General features: G+C 44.4%; 1 protein-coding gene across 3 annotated transcripts in view; it reads right to left on the reverse strand.

Moving 5' to 3' along the window:
- The window catches only part of BUB1 (BUB1 mitotic checkpoint serine/threonine kinase), a 131633-nt gene that overhangs the window by 87162 nt on the left and 20395 nt on the right, over positions 1-24076 (reverse strand). For all 3 annotated transcript variants that reach the window (XM_073557720.1, XM_073557719.1, XM_073557718.1), the window contains exon 3: positions 2298-2389. In XM_073557720.1, the coding sequence (XP_073413821.1) occupies positions 2298-2389 (92 nt within the window). The remainder of the gene's footprint in view (positions 1-2297; positions 2390-24076) is intronic.

A 24076-nucleotide genomic window follows, 5' to 3' on the forward strand; every position in this document is an offset into this window, starting at 1 on the left:
TATAAAAAGCAGATTCAGGGGAGCAGCGGGCATAACATTAGAGCAAAAACTGGCTACTTTTGACAAAGCAAGTGTTCTTTAAAAGGAATTATTCAACAGGTTTTTGCTTTATAATTTGAGAGCAGCATGAGGTATGGGCAGAAAGTCTGATTCCAGGGATGTCACTTATTTGGCTGTGTGCTGTAGATTCAATACAAATAGTGTTTTATCAGCAAGAAATTATGAATGCCTGACTATGCCTCATGTGCACGTGCAGTCCAGCTAATCTATGCAACCCTGCCCTTACCACTGATTGCAGACAAATCGCAGCATACACAAGACGACACCAATTAGGGATGTGGTGGAGTGACATAGGGCTCGGCATTCGGACCACTGCTACATCTACAGCAGAGAATCCAGAAAGTGACATCACTGGAATCAGCCCTTACATCATGCTACTCATTACATAGCAAAAACCTGCTGAAATCATATGGAAAACTATAAGACCAGCATAGTGTAAATAGTAAGGTACAAAAAAAAAAAAAAAAAAAGAAAAACACATTCGGCAGGCATTTTGCGAAAGGAAAATAAAAATGTCTCTATCAACACCGATTGTCCGCCATCGATCGTCGATAGATGCTACTGTGCAGGCACTGACAGTGCTATTTTGAGACAGATTTTTTTTTTTCAGCAAAAATGTGTATCACTAAATAAAATAATTTAATGCATATTATAGACGCTATCATGCTGCAGCGCCGGCCTGCTGAAAGGGATTTTTATTTTTTTTCTCAATACATATTATATTCATTATGTAAACTAGGGGGCAGGTCAGTGAGGGATCAGCGACCTGTCAGAAGCCATACACATGAATACATAATCAGGGCACCACATGAAGCCCCCCACAGCCCACCCCAGAGCACAGGCATATCATTAACAAAACTGAAAATTAAACCACCACAAGACGGATTTCATCAACCAAGGTATCATTTTAATCAGTATAAGGGTATGTGCACACGCTGCGGTTTTGCTGCGGTTTTGGCCCTGCAGAACTGCAGCAGTTCCGCAGACATGGTACTTCACCATGTTAGCCTATGGGTTTTCAAAACCGCAGTGCTCACGCTGCGGTTTTTTACCTGCGGAAAAGCTTCGGGTTTTTTTCCGCAGCATGTCAATTGTTTCTGCGGATTCTGCTGCGGTTTCACACCTTTAACATAGTAGAGGTGTGAAACCGCAGGGCAAAACCACAGGCCAAACTGCAGGTCACTTTACCTGCGGTTTTACCTGCGTTTCCGCGGGAAAAAACCCGCAGCAGAATCCGCAGCGTGTGCACTCACCCTAATGGTGCCGACCTGACACTGACTGTAGGTTACGGTGCACAATCCTGCTGACAGGTTCGCTTTAAGTAACAGTATTTGCAAAGCTGCTTTTTTTTTTCTTTCATTTTAGAGGCACTTGAAAAACAGAAACATTTGGTTGCCGAGATACATACATTGTTAACTGTGGGCAAATTATAACCTGAAATCAATCTCATGAGGACCACTCACTTGGGCTTGTGCCCTTAGGCTACTTTTACACTTACAGCTGTTTTTGCAGCCCGTTATTGCCGCAATTTTTACAGTCCGCCACAATAACGGACCGTAAAAAAATGTTGCGGATCGCTGTTTTTTAGTTTTCCAATAATATTGAAATAGTATTTGAAAAAAAAGAAAGAAAAAAAAACGGCGTTCTGCAAAACGGAAGTCACGGTGCACTGCAAAAACAAACTTCCATTTAGGGTTTTTGCGGTCCCATTGATTTTCAATGGGGGCGGAGTCCGTACACCGTGAAAAGGATCGAGCAAGCTTGATCTTTTATCACGGCCGCAAATACAGCCCCCGGCGCACCGTGGAATTTTTGCGGGACGATTTTGCGGCCCCATAGGAATCTATTGGGGCCACAAAATCGGCTGGCAAAAACACGGTAAGTGTAAAAGCAGCCTTACAAGCATAATTTATGGATCCAAAATACATAATCCAACACCTATAAAGATCTAGCAATGATGGCGCGGCAGTTGTAGCCATGTAATGCTCACCAGAGAAATTTTTACTTGATCATATTTTTTACTCAAACTATTTAGTTAAAGATGGCCACATAGTACAGTGACGAAAAAAGTCACATAATCACATCACCATAACAAAAATGTAAATTACTATACAAATTTGCAAACATTCCTAGATTAGTATTGACTTGTCAACCATCATTGTGATCATAGACATTACCGGATGTGACTAAAGTAATATAAGTAATAAATACATTACAGATTGCTACAGAGTATTTACCTGACATTTGCCACGTGATAAGGGGGCAACCTCTGATGCCGGCACCATCTGATTTATAATCTGGGAATCCTTTAGGGGTTGTACAGCGTTCTCTACACAGATGGAGAAAAACCAACGCATTACTACTGTGTCGTCTAGAACAAGCAATTGTCGGTGTGCAGAATCTGCTTGCATTTACGAAAGGGAGGTGAAATCAAAATAAAGTAAAAGTCCTTTTCTAAAGATCACAGCACTGAGTATTACACAAGGCTTTTCTACAAATATGAATATCTTACAGTTTCCGTGTTTAGTGGCAATGTTTCATAGAGATCGGGAATCTGTCAGTTCGTTCTAACCCCCAAACAGATTACACGTGTGCAGGGTATAAGAACACAAGTGATTCTGTAAGGAGATTCTGCAGCTGCTTATGGCCTAACTTCAACAGAGCGTCGCTTCCTCTTCCAGTCTGCTTTGCCGGTGTGCAGTCAGTGCCAACACAATGCTAATTAACAGCCGTACCCCCGCAGCTGGGCAGCAGGGAGCTGGCTGTCAATCAGCATGAAAAAGGCAAAGACACTCAGCCATCAGGGCAAAGGGGAAGAGAAAAGCTGCCCTGTGAAAATGACATCAACGGAAGCTGCAGAATCACCAGCAGGAGCAGTCCATGACTGTTCTGAGCTGGCAGAGATAGGCCCCAGGCAGCAACTAACTGCCTGTAAGTTCTTAGCCCCATAAGAAAAGGAACGAAAATACAAAAGTGGCAGACACCCCCCATTAATAGTGCAAAGAGGATTTTTGTTACTTACCATAAAATCTGACATAGCTTTATTTGACAGATACAAGAGACTATGGGCTGTATGCTGCTACCACCAAGAGGCTGACACTAAGAATTATACTAAAAGAAAAGAATAAAGTTGGATCTTCCTGAATAGAGATGGGCGAACCGGGACAGAAATGTTTGGTGTTTGTACCAGTTACTGTTCAGGTCTAAACACGGACTTTCTGCTGAAGTCCAATGCGGTGTTCGGGATAAATCAGGAGATGGAGGTTTTGTTTTGTTTTTTGTTTTTTTATTAGCAGTTCAGGAATCCGTTATTTCAATGGGTTCGGGTTCTGGTGGAAGTTCAGGTCAGGACCCAGAACCCGAACTTCCACTGGTCCACCCATCGCTACTCCTGAAGGCTACACCTGCCTTACTGGCAACCAAGGAACTCATGAGAAAGTAGGAGAAGCAACATAAGGAAGAAACACACAAGCCCAAACAAGGACAATTAAAAGGGTGTGTGCAGTGTCCCACAATGAAGCAGGCCCCTTTCACAGATCAGGTTTTTGCTATCAGTCGCAATCAATCGAATTTTGAAAAAAGGATCCGGCGACTGATGCCGCTGATCTGTTTTTTTTCTCATTGACTTGTATTAGCGACGGATGGCCTCACGTTTCATCCATCATTCGACAAATTCGTCAAAAATTGTTTGTCCGTCGGCCGGAGATGGACAAAGTAACGTTTTTTGTCTATGTTGAAAAATCGGATGGCGACGGATTCGTCGCCGTCCGTCATTTGCTAGAATGGAAGCCTATGGGTGCAAGATCCTTCATAATCCGTCAAATGACGGAATCCGGCGAAGGATTCTGTTTTTATTTTTTATTTTTTTTAACTGAGCATGCGACGATTTTTATTTTGTATCCAATTAGCCAGACACCAGGAAAAGTATATAAACCTGCCAGGTAGGGCTTCACTCATTTATGTCCCAGCAAGCAAGCCAGCCAGCAGGAGTCCAGCCAGCCAGAGTCCAGCCAGTGGCAGTCCAGCCAGCCCACAGCCAGCGGTGGGTGCAGCCAGTGGGAGTTGCAGTGTCCAGGCAAGCAATTTATTTTTTTTCCCATTACTGTCCTTGTATTTCAATAACGAGCGGTGTAGCTCCTACTTTGATTTAAGAAAATTTTAAAAAAGTGAGTTAAAAAAAAATATTTAAATTGTTCCAAAACCTTGCCATCCATAGTATCATTTCACCAAGGTAACTTTAAATTTTTGGGTTATGTCTCACAGGAAAGCACCTGTGGTGGTTATTTTGGTTTACGTGCAATACTGAGGTGTTTGAGGTTGTATTTTAAAAAAAACATGGCGTATACAAATGGGGAATGCAGAAATTGGGTCTTTAAAATTTTACCAGGGTTTTTAAAATATTACATCTGTGGTCAATATATATTCACGTGGGGGCTTATTGATTTAAAGTGGGAAGGAGGGTACTTACTGTGCAATGGTGTTTGCAAGGTAGTACTTGGATGGGTGTGTTATGTTTTGTTATTTTTGGGAAATACTGGAGGGGGAAAGTTATGTTTGCTAGCGCATCGCGCATATCTAAAACCTTTTAATTACAGAGGGGGGTGGTTTAGCATCTTACTAAAGTAGTTAGCATTTTTGTTAGGGGGGTATAGGGGGATTATTTTTTGGGGGAGGGGTTGAAATCCTAATGGCTATGGAGCTACCTTTTTTTTTTTCTAAATCGGCATACAACACAGAAAAAATCTTAGTATGATGGCTAACAATCGTGTTTATTTCTTGCAGAAAGTTGCCTAGGCCACCAGCGACACAGCCAGGCCAGCTAGTAAAACCCATCAAGTAAGTATTAAAGGCCAGAAAGCTTTATATATCCTTTGTATAGTAGCTAACAAGTGTCTTTATACTTGCAGATACTTGTGCCGCCCTACCAGCAACACAGCCAGGCCGACCAGTCTCAAAATATGTCTTCTTCTCTGAGCCCTCCCTCGCATAGTGAGAGAACTGAGGTAATTTTTTTTTTTTTTTGGGATAACATTTTTTGTACACATGACTCTATATGCATTAATTCTTGTTTAACAGGAAGCTGCAGCATTAGAGGTGCTTTCAGAAGGAGACGGACAGAGTGGAGAAAGACCCGAAGCAGGCACGAGAAGTGTAAGTTTCTTATGTGCATCGCAGAAACAGATCATCACAGACATCACAGTACACCCAACACATAAGCCTACATCCAAGCACATAATTTTTTTTTTTTATACTCTTCCGATTCTAGGGCTGAACGTAGAGGTCTTCAAAGCGCCTCCCAGGGTCATCGGTGTGAACGTCCGCGCGGTCAGAGAGTAAGGGTTTTTTTGTGTTTGTTTTTTGTATTTTTCAATTTCATGTGGATAATTTTTTTTTTTTACTTTAACAGGTTTCACAGCGTGCTCCCGACTGACAGTGAGGAGGCAGGAATAAACATCGACCTCCTTATCGATGTAGTTCGAGAGCGGGAGCCGCAGTGGAACATGGGGGACTGCCGCCACGCTGATGTGGTTGTGACCCGTCGGGTCTGGGAGAAAGTGTGCCACGAAGTTGTGGAAGATTGGGAGGACCTTGATGATCGGGCCCAGAATCAAGCGCGCAAGTATTCACAGTTCAGTAAGATATGTTGCAGGATGTAATGTGTTGTATACTATTATTTGTGCTTTCACTTTACAGGGGACAGAATTATCAAGCGGTGGCAATCACTCAGGGATCGCTTCAAGAGGGATTTCAAAAAAGGGAGTTCAACAAAGAGATGCAGGCCCCGAGTGGATCGGGAGGACCCAGATCAAGTATAAATATGCAAGAGCCCTGTCGCTCCTCCGGTCAACTATGGTGAGCAGAAGGTAAAAATTCCCCACCCAATTTACTAAGTAAAAATGTTTACATGTAACCTTTTTTTTCTTTTGTTTCAGCCAGGGCCAAGCAGTAGCAATATATTACATATTTCTTTTCTTTGAACCACAGCACCATCTGCAGCACTCGGCAGCCTGCAGCACTCGGGAGCCTGCAGAGTTGAACCCTTCTGGAGTGATCCCACATGAATCCGCCACCGGGGACCACTTCGACAGACCCGACCCATCTGCACCTGTCCTCACATCTGGTCCCTCGGTCCCATCCACCAGCGCTGGAGCATCATGGTAGACTTCGTTACATGAAGCTGCTTGTGACGAGGTAGCTTTTCCTTTACCCCACCACTCTGACACTGCTGCCACCTATAGAACAGCTTTGGGTTCTGGGCGGCAGCGCCAGAGGGGTCAGAAAAATAATTATGCACCCGAGTTCTTTCATCTAAATGCATCCTTCCAGTACTCGCTAAAACTGTTGTCTGAGCAAATGAGTGCTGGATTCAACCTCATGAACAACAGTATGCTCAAATTGAGCATGTGTCTGGATAGGATGCATTTAGATGCAAGTAAATCGCCCAATCATTCATTTTTCCAGGCAGTAGTCGGGGACACAGACAAGCTATCTCCTGATCAACAGATGCATGTAATGCAAGTCTGCCAGTTTGTTCTAGCGCAGGTTAGCTCCCAAGCCCCTCCACCCACCCCGGTAGTTCCTCCCACTGTCCCTCCTCCCCCTCCTGTATAATAATAATAATAATAATACCATCTTCCTGCCCCATATCATCTTCCTGCCCTGTACCAGTTCCCAACCACAGTATCTGTGCCTCCACTTCCTGCCCAACCTGTACTCCCGGCCCACTACCACCAGTCTCCTTCCACACCCATCACGCCCCAAACACAAGCCTCTTCTCCACCCACCACCTCTTCTGTGTCTCCTAATCCCTCCACGCCACACCTCAACCTTACCAAATCCCATCCCTACTCACGTTTTTTTATCCACCCATACTCTTGGTTTCTCCACCCCTTCACCTTCCAATTCGTCACAACCACAATCTGGTCTCCATACTCCCACTCTCGAAGTGGTCCGACCTTTCAGCCCCTCCAGTACTATCTCCACCCCAAACTTTCTTAATTTATAATTCTTTAATAAATAAAAATATTTTTGTTTGACAAAAAGATTTGTCTTTCATTTACTTACTTATAAGGTACAGAACGTGGGAGACAAGGAAGGTACAAAACATGGGGTGACAAGGTACAAAAGTTTAGTTAAAATTGAAAAAATTCATGGTTTAAACCATGTCATATCGAAACGATTTATATATGTCAGTGTTTACTAAATTTATTAGTTTGTGTTAGGAACATTTTGGAACTTTAGGGGTTAAATTTAAGGCTATAATCGCGTAAAAAAATGCGTGAGAGGGAAAGCCAGTGAGTGAGGGCAGATATTAATAGCCTAGAGAGGAACTTTTTCCCATGCTGTCAGTTCACCTCAGGTCAGGCGAGGACTCTGCGCAGCCTCAGTGACGTCAGCGGTAGTGAGTGAGGCTGTGCGAAGTCCCCGCCTGACCTGAGGTGAAGTCAGGAGTGTGGGAAAAGTTCAGAAACTCTCCCACGCTTATGAGATTATTCCTGGTCAGCCGGGGCACCTGCGCAGACATGATTTCATTCATTCTGCAGTGGTTTACAGCCAGGCAGCTAGCATTAGCACTGGTCCCGGTTGTAAACTAGTTAACCCCTTGTGAATTATTGCAGCGGGGGACTTGACTGAACTACAGAGAGGTATGGATTTTTTTTTTGTTACAAGACAACAAGGGATTATTTTGGATTGGCAGCATAATAAATTGTCAAAAACTGTGTGTAATTATTTCATTAAAAGAATTAATGGGTCTTTTTTAACCCTTTACTATAGGATTAATAATGGATAGGTATCTTATTGACCGGGATTTTTTAAGCGGGGGGGCAATAACCATGGTTCCTCTCTAGGTTATTAATATCTGCCCTCTGTCACTGGCTTCCCCTCTCTGGTTTTTTTTTTTCAACGCATTTACCCTTTAATTCTACACCTATATGTCCCAAATTTGACACACGTAGATTAATCTAATTATTAGTCAAAGACATATAAAAAAAAACTAAATGAAACGGTTTACTGTAAACCATGTGTCATTTCATGTTGGGTTTTGTAATGATTTTACAGAAGCCGGCAATTGATTTAGCGGCTATTATGCTATGTAGAACTCTATGAATCTATGGACAATTTATATATTATATATACAGTACTGACCAAAAGTTTGGAAAAACCTTCTCATTCAAAGAGTTTTCTTTATTTTCATGACTATGAAAATTGTAGATTCACTCTGAAGGCATCAAAACTATGAATTAACACATGTGGACATGTGGAATTATATAATTAACAAAAAAGTGTGAAACAACTGAAAATATGTCTTATATTCTAGGTTCTTCAATGTAGCCACCTTTTGCTTTGATTACTGCTTTGCACACTCTTGGCATTCTCTTAATGAGCTTCAATTTGTAGTCACCGGAAATGGTCTTCCAACAGTCTTGAAGGAGTTCCCAGAGATGCTTAGCACTTGTTGGCCCTTTTGCCTTCACTCTGCGGTCCAGCTCACCCCAAACCATCTCGTTTGGGTTCAGGTCTGGTGACTGTGGAGGCCAGGTCGCTGGCGTAGCACCCCATCACTCTCCTTCTTGGTCAAATAGCCCTTACACAGCCTGGAGGTGTGTTTGGGGGTCATTGTCTTGTTGAAAAATAAATGACGGTCCAACTAAACGCAAACCGGATGGAATAGCATGCCGCTGCAAGATGCTGAGGTAGCCATTCTGGTTCAGTATGCCTTCAATTTTGAATAAATTCCCAACAGTGTCAACAGCAAAGTACCCCCACACCATCACACCTCCTCCTCTATGCTTCACGGTGGGAACCAGGCATGTAGAGTACATCCGGTCATCTTTTCTGCGTCACACAAAGACACGGTGGTTGGAACCAAAGATCTCAAATTTGGACTCATCAGACCAAAGCACAGATTTCCACTGGTCTAATGTCCATTCCTTGTGTTCTTTAGCCCAAACAAGTCTCTTTTGCTTGTTGCCTGTCCTTAGCAGTGGTTTTCCTAGCAGCTATTTTACCATTAAGGCCTGCTGCACAAAGTCTCCTCTTAACAGTTGTTGTAGAGATGTGTGTGCTGCTAGAACACTGTGTGGCATTGACCTGGTCTCTAATCTGAGCTGCTGTTAACCTGCGATTTCTGAGGCTGGTGACTCGGATGAACTTATCCTCCGCAGCAGAGATGAATCTTGGTATTCCTTTCTTGGGGCGGTCCTCATGTGAGCCAGTTTCTTTGTAGAGCTTGATGATTTTTGCCACTGCACTTGGGGACACTTTCAAAGTTTTTCCAATTTTTCGGACTGACTGACCTTCATTTCTTAAGGTAATGATGGCCACTCGTTTTTCTTTACTTAGAATTTGTATTATGGCAAGAAAAAAGCAGCCAACAGTCTATTCAGTAGGACTATCAGCTGTGTATCCACCAGACTTCTGCACAACACAAGTGATGGTCCCAACCCCATTTATAAGGCAAGAAATCCCACTTACTAAACCTGACAGGGCACACCTGTGAAGTGAAAACCATTTCTGGTGACTACCTTTTCAAGCTCATCAAGAGAATGCCAAGAGTGTGCAAAGCAGTAATCTTAGCAAAAGGTGGCTACTTTGAAGAACCTAGAATATAAGACATATTTTCAGTTGTTTCACACTTTTTTGTTAATTATACAATTCCACATGTATTAATTCATAGTTTTGATGCCTTCAGAGTGAATCTACAATTTTCATAGTCATGAAAATATAGAAAACTCTTTGAATGAGGTGTGTCCAATCTTTTGGTCTGTACTGTGATATATATATTCATATTCTATGTGTATGTATCGAATCTTGGTTTAAAAAAACGGATCCGTCGAAAAACAGAAGAAACGGATAAAAAAAACTGATCTGAACGTTTCTCTAAGGCCCCTTTCACACATCAGTTTTTTTGCCGTCAGTCATAGTCAGTCGCAGATTGTGAAAAACTGATGCGACGGATCCGTTTTTTCTTCGGATCAGTTATCCTGCCGAAGGCCAAGGAACTGAGAGCGACAAGGGAGAGCTACCAGCTGGAAACTTGTTAATGGGAAGTAAATGCAACCAGGAAAAACAAAAAACACATGCACTCCTTAAAGGAGAGAGTGAGAGCAGGGAAATGTCCCGGTTGGCTCAAGTAGAGATCAATGTATGGTGTCAAGGTCAACGTTGAGATCTCATAGATCCAGGTTTCTGGTAATGAGGAACAGAGTGAGACACTTCTCCGGTATCACACAATCAACAAAGCGAAGGAAGTGTGAACATTTCCAAGACCTTTATTATAGGCAAAATTAAAATGTCCATAAACAATCCATCACACTGAGGATACAATAGTCCAGAACACGAATGCAGTTCAGTAACAGGATGAATGTCCAGGGAGATGAGAGTCCAATTATCCGGCAGACAGAGAATAAAATGGGTCCATATGCTTCCCCTTCTCTCTGACGTGGTCTCTCCGTCTCAGGGTCTTTTATACCCCAGAAAGGTAAGCTATTTTTAGAATTACCCAGTGTCCTTCAGTACACCCTCACATTCTGTTCCCTCTTTAGAAGTCAACAAACTAGTTTAATAATACAATGCACAATTAGCATATCAGTAGACATCAATAGACAAAAGATAAACACACACTATGTACCATCAGGCTGCAGACAGTAAGTGAGCTAATTCAATTATCAGCCTTTTGGAAGGTAATTGAGACTGCAGACAATATGGGGAATACACAAAATGATACAGGGCAACAAGAAAACATTATGAAAATCAGTGAAATAGAAATATACACAAAATGATATCCACGTAGCATATCACACCATCACAACCTCTCCCCCTCATAATAAGGGAGCACGCCATGAGATCTACACAGACCTCTGGCCTGCTCACTTTAGTCCACACTGCTCAATCATTTATAGTTCCTTGTACAGTGGCAGGGGTAGGTCGGCCTGGGGAGCCTATGGTTCTTCTTGTCGAGACAATTCATCGGTGTTCTGGTGTTGGCTTCCCCGCTTGTATTGGATGGAGAAGCTGTAGGGTTGTAAGGATAAGCTCCACCACAGCAATCTGCCATTGTCCCCCCGATACGCGGTTCAGCCATGTGAGGGGGTTGTGGTCTGTAACAATGGTAAAGTCTCTGCCATACAAGTATGGCTGCAATTTTTTTTAGCGTCCATACGATGGCAAGGCACTCCTTTTCAATAGTGGCATAGGCAACTTCCCGATCCAGTAGTTTCCAACTGACAAAAGCAACAGGATGTTCTTCTCCGGTGGCGTTCACTTGGCCAAGTACTGCCCCAATCCCAAAGGTGGATGCATCTGTCTACATGAGGAACCAGCACTTATAATCAGGGGCAGCCAAGACAGGAGCAGTGATGAGGGCGGTCTTTAACGCTGAAAAGGCATCCTCGCATGCAGTCATCCACGTCACATTCCTAGGCATGTTCTTGCGCGTCAGGTCGGTTAGGGGTTTGGCCAAGGTGCTGAAGTTAGAAACAAATTTGCGATAGTTACTAAAAATGCAAGTACCTGCTTTTTAGTCTGGGGTCTACACCAGTTGCTAATGGCTTCACCCCTTGGCAGGCTCAGGCCTTAGGGTCCCACCCCCTACTCTATGCCCAAGGTACTGCACCTCAGCCATCCCTATTTGGCACTTAGGGCGAATGGTCAGTCCCGCAGCAAAGATACAGTCTAGCACTATGCCCAAGTGTTTAAGATGTTCCTCCCAGGTGGTTCTAAAATGGCAATGTCATCTAAGCAAGCACTGGCAGTCTTGACATTGTTGTAACAGTCGATCTACCAGTCTCTGGAAAGTAGTGGGGGCAGTTTTCATCCCAAAGGGCATTCCCAGGAACTCAAAATGCCCAAATGGAGTAATGAAGGCCGAGCGCTCCTGAGCGTACTCCATTAGGGGTATCTGCCAGTACCCCTTGCACAAGTCTAACGTGGTCACAAATTGGGCACTGGCCAAACGATCCAATAGATCATCAATCCTGGACATGGGGGTAAGCATCACTCTTGGTGGCATCATTTAATCGCCTGTAATCAACGCAGAATCGTGTTGTACCATCCTTCTTGGGGACCAGGACGACAGGAGAGGCCCAAGAACCATGAGAGATGGCTGAACAACTCCCAGTCGTTTCATCTCCTCCAGTTCGTTCTTTATCATACCTTGAACAGCCTCTGGAAACCGGTAGGCAGCCTGCAGGATGGGGCGTTGTCCGGGGGTTTCCACATGGTGGCTGGTGAGAGTAGTCTTCCCCGGCTTTGAGGAGAGAGCAGCAGCCCTTGGCCTTAGTACGGCAAAAATATCGTCCTTTTGTATATCCGATAAATGAGAGCCCAGGGGCACTTGTTCCAGTAATCCTCCCGCTTGGGCAACCTGGAGAAGATCGGGGAGATACTCGTCAGCGGCAGTATCACTAGGGGGGTGGCACACAGCTAGAACAGGCAGAGATCGGTCGTGGTAGTCTTTCAGCATGTTAATGTGGACGGTTTTCTGTCGTCAACCACTAGAGTCCAGGGCAATAATGTAGTTAGTGTCATTAACTTTCTTGACAACCTGATAAGGGCCTTCCCACACTGCTTGAAGCTTGTTGGCAGGGGAAGCAGTAATCATGAGCACTTGTTGTCCTTCCATAAATTCCCGGGTCCTGGCATTACTGTCATACCAGGTTTTTTGTCTGGACAGGGCCATTCGCTGATGTTCTTTAGCCAAGGTAGCTAGCTGGGCGAGACGGTCTCTGAACTCTAGAACATAGGGAATGATGGGCATTCCGGTGTCTGAGATATCTCCCTCAGAAAGTTCTTTCAGAAGAGTGAGAGGCCCACGGACAGTAGTTCGAAGGGAGAGAACCCTGTGGACTCTTGGGGAACCTCACGATAGGATAAGAGATGAGGCAGGTACTTTTCCCAGTCTTTTTCAACGTCAACAAAAGCCCTCAGCATATTTTTTAGGGTTTGTATTGCCAACTGTTTAGCAATAAGGTTCGGATACGGCTTTAAAGAAGGCTACTACTTGCATATAACACAATTTTATTATACAATGATCAATCCAAGTGGCAAAACACTAAATCAATGGAATGTATGACAATGATATCGAAATAGAAAATAGTATGATATTGCGTATACTTATATATTCAAATTACAAAGGTTTTGGTACATATACTTACATCAGAAAGAAGAAAAGAAAAGAATCTTCACTAGGGGCATTTACACCTGTCCGGAAATACTTCAACTGTGAGGAGCAGCCAGTGAAGACAGAATGCGTCCTAGGATCTACTACACTGTGCCTCTCACACAGATCCACAAGCTCCTCTCTCTTCTGGCTGCCTCCCAGCTTTTATATGCTTTAAACAAAGGCTTACTCAATATAATATTGGGTAAACATGAAAAATACACAAGTTAGTAGTTTGATGTTCCAATAACATGACAGTGGCCACCTATCATGAATAAATAACATCAAACAAGACTTGCCTCTTCGGACTATTTACTCTTGCCCTGAAATTTACATATGATAACAACAAATCATACACAGAACAAAGTTTCCAACAACTTTCTATGACCAAAGCCCTAGCACAATATATATATATATTTCAGACTACGGTTAAAGAGATCTCTAAGATTGAATATACTATAATGGTTTCAGATCGCCAACTATATTCATTAGGCTCCTCCATCCATATTTCTATGACCTTATGTATAATAATGAGCAACTGTCCATATGCCTAGTCCACTTTTTAACCTCCACATGACACAAATATCAGATGATGTCTTGTCAATATACTGCACCATTCACTGATCTTAAAATTCAAGTAAGTCAACAACGTACACAAAGGTTAATCCTTTCTAGTAATCCAGATTAAACATACTGTTTCAACAAGCATTGTCTTTCAGTATACTCAACAAACAGGCTGCATTTCAATAGCCATTGCAGGTCTGACCTCATGAACTCTGGTACTGGATATGTGGCCTTCTAATGCTGACATTACAGGTTAATTTCAATATGGACTAATCAATATATTACAATATGTAGGCTATAAGATATCCATATTTTTATTAGCACCACAGGGTTCCATTAGTCCATTGGTCTGCGGGTGGTATGGGGTGGTGCGAATGGCTCGAACACCACAGGTATGCCATAGGGACTGGACCAGATCTGACATGAACTGAGTGCCTTGATCCGATAATATTTCACTAGGAAACCCTACCCGGGTAAAGATGGTAACAAGTGCCTCGGCTACCATGACTGCTGTAATACAGGACAGGGCCACAGCTTCAGGATACCTAGTGGCATAATCCACCACGGTCAGGATATATTTTTTCCCCAACCGGCTGGGGTGGGCCAGAGGACCTATGATGTTGACAGCTACACGTTGAAATGGTTCTTCAATTATGGGCAGGGATTGCAGGGGTACCTTATGTCAAGCTCCTGGATGCCGCATTCACTGGCACACATCGCAGGTGCGGCAATAATGGGCTACCGACTGCGAGATGCCAGGCCAGTAAAAACTTTGGGCGAGTCTCTTTTCAGTCCTTTTCCTCCCTTGATGCCCAGCCAAGGGGATGTCATGGACCAGTTGGAGTAGCTGTGCCCTGTACTTCTGAGGGTCAATGAGTTGCCTGGTCGTTGGGTCAGGGTTGCCCTGGTCACTGACCTTTGTTACACGATAATACAGTCCGTTTTCTCGAGTGAAGCCATCCCTATTATCTCCCATGTGCCCAGTTTCCGCCTTTCCCGTAAGGGCTGCTAAGGTAGTGTCACCCTTCATTTCTCTCCTAAACTCCTCTCTGTCCCAAGACTCTCCCAATGTAGTAGCAGAGAACGTATTGCTTACCACCTCTGATGCAGTTTGTGGTGGTTGCTCCCCGGAGAGGTCCGGATGACGTAGTGCTTGAAGGGCCTGTAGTCGGGTGACTGCTCCCACAACTTGGCACTGTAAGGCTGCGTTCACACGTTGCGGTTTTTAATGCGCAATTTTGCCGCGAAAACACAAAAACAGCATCCCATGCAATCCTATGGGATTCCACAATGCTGTGCTAATGCTGCGGATTTTCCCGCGGTGGAATCGCATCGCGGAAAAATACGCAGCTTGCTCATTAATTTTGCGGAATCGTGGCAATTCCGCCCACATAGGAATGCATTGTCCTGCTTACTTTCCGCATGTGGCTGTGCCCACCATGCGAAAAGTAAGCAGAACATTTGTGGATGGTACCCACGGTCCGGAGGAGAGGAGACTGTCCTCCGGGCTCTGGGTACCATATCCCTGTAAAAAAATAGAATCAAAATAAAAAAATTGTCATATTCTCACCTTCCAATGTCCCTTGCAGCGTCACCAGGCATCAGCGATGCTGCCGGCAGGTCCCGTACCCAGTGATGCATTGCGGTAATGACCTTTGATAAAGTCACGGTCTCGCGAAACACCGCGACGTCAAAGGTCATTGGCGCAATGCATCACTGGGAACAGGACCTGCCGGCAGCATCACGATGATCGGGGACGCTGCGCAGGACATCGGAAGGTGAGAAAAACACCATTTTTTTTTTTTTTTTAAATTATTTTTAACATTAGATCTTTTTACTACTGATGCTGCATAGGCAGCCTCAATAGTAAAAAGTGGGTCACACTCGTCAAACACTGTGTTTGACGAGTGTGACCAACCTGTCAATCAGTTTTCCAAGCGATGCTACAGATCGCTTGGAAAACGCTAGCATTCTGCAAGATAATTACGCTTGCAAATCGCTAGTTTTTCTGCGGGGAAAATCGCGGGAATTTAAAATGTGGTTTTCCCGCTGAATTGAATTCCAGAATTTCCGTGGTAACTGTGCACTTAGCCTAACTCCTCAATGTCGTTCCCAAGGAGGATATCTGCAGGAAGTCCTCCCATAACTCCAATCCAACACAGTTTTTATCCACAACCATAATCCAAAAGCACAGAAGCTTGCTGTATATATTTGCGGGCACCCCCCGCCAAGACAATGGGAATTCCCGGACCCTGGTAAATTACCTCGGGTCGAACCACATGGGGGTCAGCGATAGTCAGAAATGCACCCTTGTCTCTAAATCCTGAAACTTTGTATCCATCAATTAAGATGTCCTGCAGGTGGCATTGCCGTTGCTCTGGGAAGCTAAAGGACAAAGGCCGGAGTCCGTACACTCCAGGAGGGGTATCTATGGTGCCGTGGTCAGTGGTCCACTCTGGTGAGGGTGGTGGTAGCTCTTCCTCAGGCAAGATGGAGGGTACAAGATGCACTGGACGAGGTGGGGCTGCATGGGGCTCCCTCCGAATCCTTGAGGGACAGCCAGACTGAAAATGTCCAGGTTACCCACACACATGACATCTCCTCTCTGTGATACCCCCAGGTCGTGGTCGGAACTGTTGGGACCTAGGATTGTGAGGCGTGATTGTCATCGGCTTGCGACTAGGTGGAAGGGCAGATATAATCGGAGGGGTACGGGGCGTGGGAGCAGGCCGTGGTTCATTGTCCAGAAGCCTCCTTCATTGCGGCCGGATAGTAAGGGCTTCATCTGCCAGGGCTGCAGCTCTATTCGCGGTACATAGCGTGCGCTCCTGGACCCATTCCCGTACCTCTGCGGGGCACTTGGTAAGAAATTGTTCTATAAGGAACGCCTGTATAACATCTTCCACAGTAAAGGAGTTTTCTGCTTCCAGAACCTCTCCGACATGCCTGGGACATCTTATGTGCATACATCCTAAACGATCCCCCCGTGGTGCATGGGAGGTCTGGGAACTTGGCCCTATATGAGTCTGGGGTAATAGCATGGTAATCCAGGATTGTCTGCTTTACAATGTTATAATCCCGATTCTGCTGTGCGTCAATGGTTCGGTAAGCCTCTGCCATGCTACCGTTCAGGAGTCCCACTAACAAACACATGCAGCTAGAGTGGGGCACCTCCATCACAGCAAACTGCTGCTCAAAGTCCTTGAAGAACCCCTCCTCATCTCCGGAAGTCTCATCAAATGGCTTAAACTCTGTCCGAGTGATCCGTACAGGCTCCCGGATCGTTGGGTTTACACTCCACATTACGTTACTCCCTCTTTCAAGCTACATTGCTTCTTGTCTCCGCTGTGCCCGTCGGGCAGCCTCCTCCTTGTACTCCTAGGAGACGCCTGGACCCAGAACCACCATCTCTTCTTCGTACCACACCAATCACTGGCTTTTTGGGGTGGGGATCTCTGTCTCCAGAGCTAGTCCTTCAGACATCAGGGAGGAGGTGGCCGGGCTAGCACCCACCAGTAGGTCAATTAAGGAATCTTTAGTCAGTCCCTGGTAGTTCAGGCCCAGGTGTCTGGCTCTCTCCTGTAAACTGGTTACAGTCCAATTTCTGTACTCACTCTGTGGGTGGTTCTCCATTGGGTTACACTCTGTTGATCCCACTGCTGCCAACAGTTGTCACGGGGTTCTTCTCTGGTATCACACAATCAACAGAGCGAGGGAAGTGTGAACAATCCCAAGACCTTTATTATTTGCAAAATTAAACGGTCCATAAACCATCCACCACACTGAGGATACAATAGTCCAGAACACGAATGCAGTTCAGTAACAGGATGAATGTCCAGGGAGATGAGAGTCCAATTATCCGGCAGACAGAGAATAAAATGGGTCCATATGCTTCCCCTTCTCTCTGACGTGCTGTGTGATGAGATGAGATGTAGTCTCTCCGTCTCAGGGTTTTTTATACCCAGAAAGGTAAGCTATTTTTTTTTAGAGTTACCCAGTGTCCTTCAGCACACCCTCACAATCGGTTCCCTCTTTAGAAGTCAACAAACTAGTTTCATGATACAATGCACAATTAGCATATCAGTACACATCAACAGACAAAAGATAAACACACACTATGTACCATCAGGCTGCAGACAGTAAGTGAGCTAACTCAATTATCAGCCTTTTGGAAGGTAATTGAGACTCTGGCAAATTAGGTGGAATACACAAAACGATACAGGGCAACAAGAAAACATTATGAAAAGCAGTGAAATAGAAATATACACAAAATGATATCCACATAGTGTGATAGGCTATCACAAGCCCCAATTTGAGAATGTTTAAAATCCAGATTATTATGAAAAAGGTATAGGCAGGGTAGGAAGCTGGCCCTTAAAGGAATTGACTCCAGATCCAACTACAAGATGGTGAGGAAGACTAGGAGAGAGAATAAAGGTGTGACATGGAATCATCTAGAGAAAAGTGGGTTTCTTAGTACAATATGCGAAAAGGAAGGTTTTCATGCTCCAATCATATTCTGGATTTAAGTGATCGAGAAGCCAGAAGAGGAGAGAACTCTGGGGAAAATAGCTCTTGATGATCCAATAGTGTCATCGAGCGCCTGAAAGGAAGTTGATTAATTTTGTGTACTGGGATCTTCTGAATCAATTTAGGGCCTCAAAGAAAATAGAAACCACTTCAGACTTGTTTCCTATATTGCTCAAGAAGATCAAGTGCAGAGGAAGGAACAGAAAATGAAACAAGAACGGAAGCCATAGCATAACCAAAGCATTGGAAGCGATCAGTAGAAGACCTTGGGACCTAGATATGAATTGAAACACTGTAGTTCAGTCTAGATTGTATCTGGTTGACATCTGGAATGCTGCACTGGATACATATCTGATAGAAGACGTCTGGTAAATGAGATCATTTTCCCACAGAAAGTTTCCTTGCATCTTTGGAAAAATCACCAGCCAGTTGACCACACTAATGGACAGCAGAGACTGAGCAGAACAAAGAATTCCAGCACACAAGATTCTAAGAGAACTCTGCCAAGGCATGACAGCTGGACCTGACAAAGGAGAAGGGACAGACAAATGGCCCTCGTCACAATCTGCCAATGATTAGACCCATCACTAGATCGGAGACTGTCTGACAATAGGCAGAATGAAAATTGGACAACCCACAGTCTATTACAGAAGGGAATGAGCTGCAGGGAGCTGGTCCAGAACGAAGAAAAAAAGAATGGTCCCAATGGCAGCAATCATCTAGCCCAAAACTTTCATGCAGAAGTAGACGAGGAAAGAGGAACACCTTAGGGAATGGATGCCAGTCTGGAGAGTGATATTAGAGTTAAGCAAATTTGTTTGGATTCGGTCGCTGAAAATGAATTTGACTTATTCGTGCCATATTGGTACCCTGTTTGTGCCGAATGTATGTCTTATGATTGGTTCCAAACATATTCAATAATTTCTACTTCCATTGACTCTAATGACGTTCGGCTGTGTTCGACGAATATTGCAAAAACAATATCGCAGCCAATCGTATTTGGAACTGAATTCGAACAAATGCTGTCTGGACTAAAGCCATAAAGACAACTTGTTGAAAAAAATTGAGGCAAGTACACCTTGCTTCACTATGTATGGCTCAGAGATATGGCTTCAGCCTGATCAACGTGACTAATCAAGATGCGTATATTGCAAAAAGTGTGCGGATTAAAAGTAGATAAAAAATTAACAACGCCATATCATACATGTTATATAACTAAACCAAAAACATTTTTATTATAAATTAAAGAAAATTTTAACCCTTTCACCATCTTGGATTTTTCAGTTTCCATTTTTTTGCTCCCCTTTTCCCCAGAGCCATAACTTTTTTTTTTTACCTTTCTGTCAATGTGTGGCCATGTGAGGGCTTGTTTTTTGCGGGACAAGTTGTACTTTTTAAAGACTCCATTGGTTTTGCCATATTGTGTACTAGAAAACGGGAAAGAATTCAAAGTGCGGTGAAATTGCAAAAAAAAAATGCAATTCCACAATTGTTTTCGGGTTTTTTTACCATGTTCACCAAGTGCTAAAACTGACCTGCCATTATGATTCTCCAGGTCATTCCGAGTTTGTAGATACCAAACATGCAAAGGTTCTCTTTTATTTAAGTGGTGGAGAAAAAAAAGGGTGCCATTTTCCGAGACTTGTATGGTCTCCATTTTTCATGATCTGGGGCTGGGTGAGGGCTTCATTTTTTGCGCGCCAAGCTGACGTTTTTATTGATACCATTTTGGAGTAGATATGATCTTTTGATCACCTGTTAATGCATTTAAATGCAATCTCGCGGCGACCAAAAAAACAAATTTGGAGTTTTGATTTTTTTCTCGTTACGCAGTTTACCGTGCGGATTAATTCTTTTTATATACTGAGACTGGGTGATTCTGAACTCGGTGATACCAAGTATATGTTTTTTTTTATTATTTCATTTTGAATGGGGGGCGATTTTAACTTTTATATATATTATATTTTTTAAAACATTTCACTTTTAACTTGTTTCAATAGTCTCCATGGGAGACTAGAAGCTGCGTTTATACAATCGCCTGTGCTACAGCCCTGCTCTGTGTAGCAGCAATGCTCACTTGCTATGAGCGCCGAGTGCAAAGATTGACAGCGGCATTTAGCATGTTAACAGCGGTGGGTGGATTGCGATTCCACCCTCGGCTCTTAGAGGCATATGACAGCTGATGAAACCAGCTGACATGTGCTGGAAAAGTTGCTGACTCATTGTCGGAACCCGCAGCAAACAGGGGTAGGCCACCTTAGACATAACTAAGTCTAAGGTGGTAAAAGGATTCAACGGAACCTGTCACCAGTTTTATCATATCAACTAAAAAACTATCACCTTATTCAGTGCCTGTGCTCAGTGGCGGATTATAATGAGGTCAATCTGGGCGGTAGTGGTGTGGGGGGGGGGCCCACCAGCCCAGCGAAAAATTGCCCCATTATAATCTACCACCATAGCGCCATGCCCCCCCATGTACCGATCCCTTCCTCTCCCTCCCAGACACACCGGCCACCGCAGCACCATCCCCTCACTGATAAATCCCTGCTCTGTGCGCACAGGACCTGTGATGAGGTCACAGGAAGGGAGGAGTCAGGGGGTCACATGATCAGGGGCTTCAGCGGAGCTGCGCGCGTGCGAGGTGTACGGAGCGGAGCCGCGAGCGTGCGAGGTGCACGGAGCGGAGCTTCGTGTGTGTACGAAGTGTACAGAGCGAAGCCACATTTGTGTACGAGGTGTATGGAATGGAGCCTTATGTGTACAAAGTGTACAGAGCGGAGCCGTGTGTTTACGGAGCGGAGCCTCGTATGTACAAGCTTTATGAAGCAAAGCCGCATGTGTACAAGGTGTTCGGAGCAGAGCCATGTGTGTACAAGGTGTACAGAGCGTAGCCGCATGTGTACGAGGTTTACGGAGTGGAGCCATGTGTGTACTGAGTGGATCCGTGTGTGCGAGGTGTACGGAGCAAAGCTGTGTGTACGAGGCATGCAAAGCGGAACCGTGTGTGTATGAGGTGTGCAGAGCCATCCGTGTACAAGATGTATGATGGGGAGCATTCATACCTTCCAACCGTCACAGATTTTGAGTCTGCCCCACTGCCCCGACGGGGAGCTTAACAGGAGTATACGGCGGAGCCCCGAGGAGCACTTAAAAACTTGCACGTGACATTCCATCAGAAGTGACGTGCTGGAAGCTGCCCGGAGGAGATTGTGACGGAACCATGGAGGCACTTCAAGGAATGTTTCAGATCATCACCATGCCCTCCTCTGACAGCGTGGACAGCGGGATCGCCTTGGACTTGGGGATGTCAGCCATGTGAGTGGATCATGATATGTCCTGCACCAGGAGGCTCAGGTGGGCACTACAATGTGAGCCGGGCTGGTATAGTATCTTTATAGAATCTTTCTTTCCCCTCTTTCCTTGTCTTTCATTCTCTCTCCCTCTCTGTTCTCTTTCTTTCCCCTTTCTTTGTTTTCTTCTCTCTTTGTTCTTTCTTTCACCTCTTTCTTCCTTCTTTCCACTCTTTCTTTCTCTCTCCCTCTCTGTTCTCTTTCCCCTTTCTTTTCTGTCCCCTCTTTCTTTCTCTCTCTCTGTTCTTTCTTCCTTTCTCTATTTCTCTTTCTTTCTTCCTCTCTGTTCTTTCTTTTCCTCAGTACCAGTCAGTGTGCCCAAAGTATCAGCCACTGTGCCCTCAGTACCAATCAGTGTGATCAGAAGTGCTAAATGGGTGTGGTTGGGGCATGGACATGGGTGTGACTAGTTTGAAATGGGTGTGGTCGAACAGCCGGTAACCAATCATCATAGTGGAAGTCATCTGCTTCCATCAACTTTGTTATATGTGGGTAGTGGCCACCTCTAGTAAGGTGGGCACGAGATGGCGGGTCTTGTCACCTCTGCCTCACACATAAGTTAATATGAGGTGTACTTTATTCCTGCCACATTTCTTTCTTGGCCTACTGAGAGAAATGTTTTGACCAATTGAAAGTTATACAACTGAGGATTGTGCATTTGTGCACTGCCCGCATGTAGTAAAGTAATGTGTGTGTGTGTATGTATATATATATATATATATATATATATATATATATATATATATATATATATATATATATACACACACATACACACACACACACACGTCCACTTTCCCATGCTCCTTTTCCAATCCTGGGGTCTTTTTTGGTCCCCCCTTGGTCCTCCACATGCTGAACATCTGGGACATGACTAACATTGCGCAATGTGCGCTTGTTCGTCGCCAGATGCAGCGTCGTGTCCAGTGTGTGAGGAGACGGCGACTTGTCTGTAGCGTTAACCCCTCTACTGCCGTGTTGGGCACAGCCTGTGACGAGAAGTGTCTCTTCCTGTGTATCCAGCCACAGGCTGCACATCGGAGGCTGCTTCTTCTATCTGGGGAAGTTCATGAAGCTAAAGCCTCTGTGTGACTCATGTGAAGTAACTTGTCTGACAGGTCATGGGTCCAGGTCAGCAGGTGATTGCAGACTATTAGCTGGTTTCGATGTTAGGTACAGGTGAGTCAGGACTAGATGTTGGGTGGAAGTCTTCGAGTATTTGTAAGGCCTCGTGCACACGCTGAGCATTTGGTGAGTTTTTACCTCAGTATTTATAAGACCTCGTGCACACGCTGAGTATTTGGTGAGTTTTTACCTCAGTATTTATAAGGCCTTGTGTTATGAATGAGTCACCGAAGGAGGAAAAAACAAAAATACAAGCTAAGTCCAGAAAACCGGAGAGGTTGGTAGCTATCGGATTGCAGACCCCTGATCCTATCCACAACAACTAACAGTAGCCGTGGGGGTTCCTACGATGCCCTAGACCCCTCGATCACAGCCGGAGAACTAAATAGACCTAAAGAAAGGGGAACTCTAAACTGCCCCAAAGCAGACCCCAAAGCAATAGGCAGACCCCAACATATAATGACGATGAAGCAAGATGAAAACACTAACACAGATAAAAAGATAGGCTGAGCAAACGATGGGGCCCAAGCTAACTAAAAAGGACAGGATAGAAAGCTGCTGTCTGCAATCCGTAAAAAACCCTACCAAAAAATATCCCAACCGTCTGATAGGAAAAACAGGCCCTGAAGTCGCTAGGACTTCAAAAAGACTACATCAGCACTCAGGTAAATTCTGAAGACAGAGCAAAGAGACAAACTGATCAGAGACAAAAATGGAACTCAGCACACCCCCGACCGGGGATGGCTGAACTCCAAAAAAAAACAAGGTAAACAAAACAAAACTAATAAGTTCACTAGCAGAGCAAAAACTTATCTTTGGGAAGCAGGAATCAGACTGGTCTCCAAGAATCCAGCAGAGAAATCACCAGCGACTCAGAAGGGCGTCGGCTGCCTTATATCCAGTCAGAATTTCCTGTTACCCAGTCATCATCTACCAGCTCAGGTGTTTGGTAATCTGCCTCACTACCTTCCTTCACCAGAAGAGGGAGTTCATCAGACATCGACGGTGAAGGGGAAAATGAACTCACAACAGCCTTGTGCACACGCTGAGTATTTGGTGAGTTTTTACCTCAGTATTTATAAGGCCTCGTGCACACGCTGAGTATTTGGTGAGTTTTTACCTCAGTTTTTATAAGGCCTCGTGCACACGCTGAATATTAGGTGAGTTTTTCCACTCAGTATTTGTAAGGCCTCATGGACACGCTGAGCATTTGGTGATTTTTACCTCAGTATTTGTGAGGCCTCGTGCACATGTTGCGTATTTGCAGAGTTTTTTAACCTCAGTA

Source organism: Dendrobates tinctorius, unplaced genomic scaffold (genome assembly GCF_039654945.1).
Source record: "Dendrobates tinctorius isolate UK_male_01 unplaced genomic scaffold, ASM3965494v1 ptg000250l, whole genome shotgun sequence".
Classification (NCBI taxonomy): Eukaryota; Metazoa; Chordata; class Amphibia; order Anura; family Dendrobatidae; genus Dendrobates; species Dendrobates tinctorius.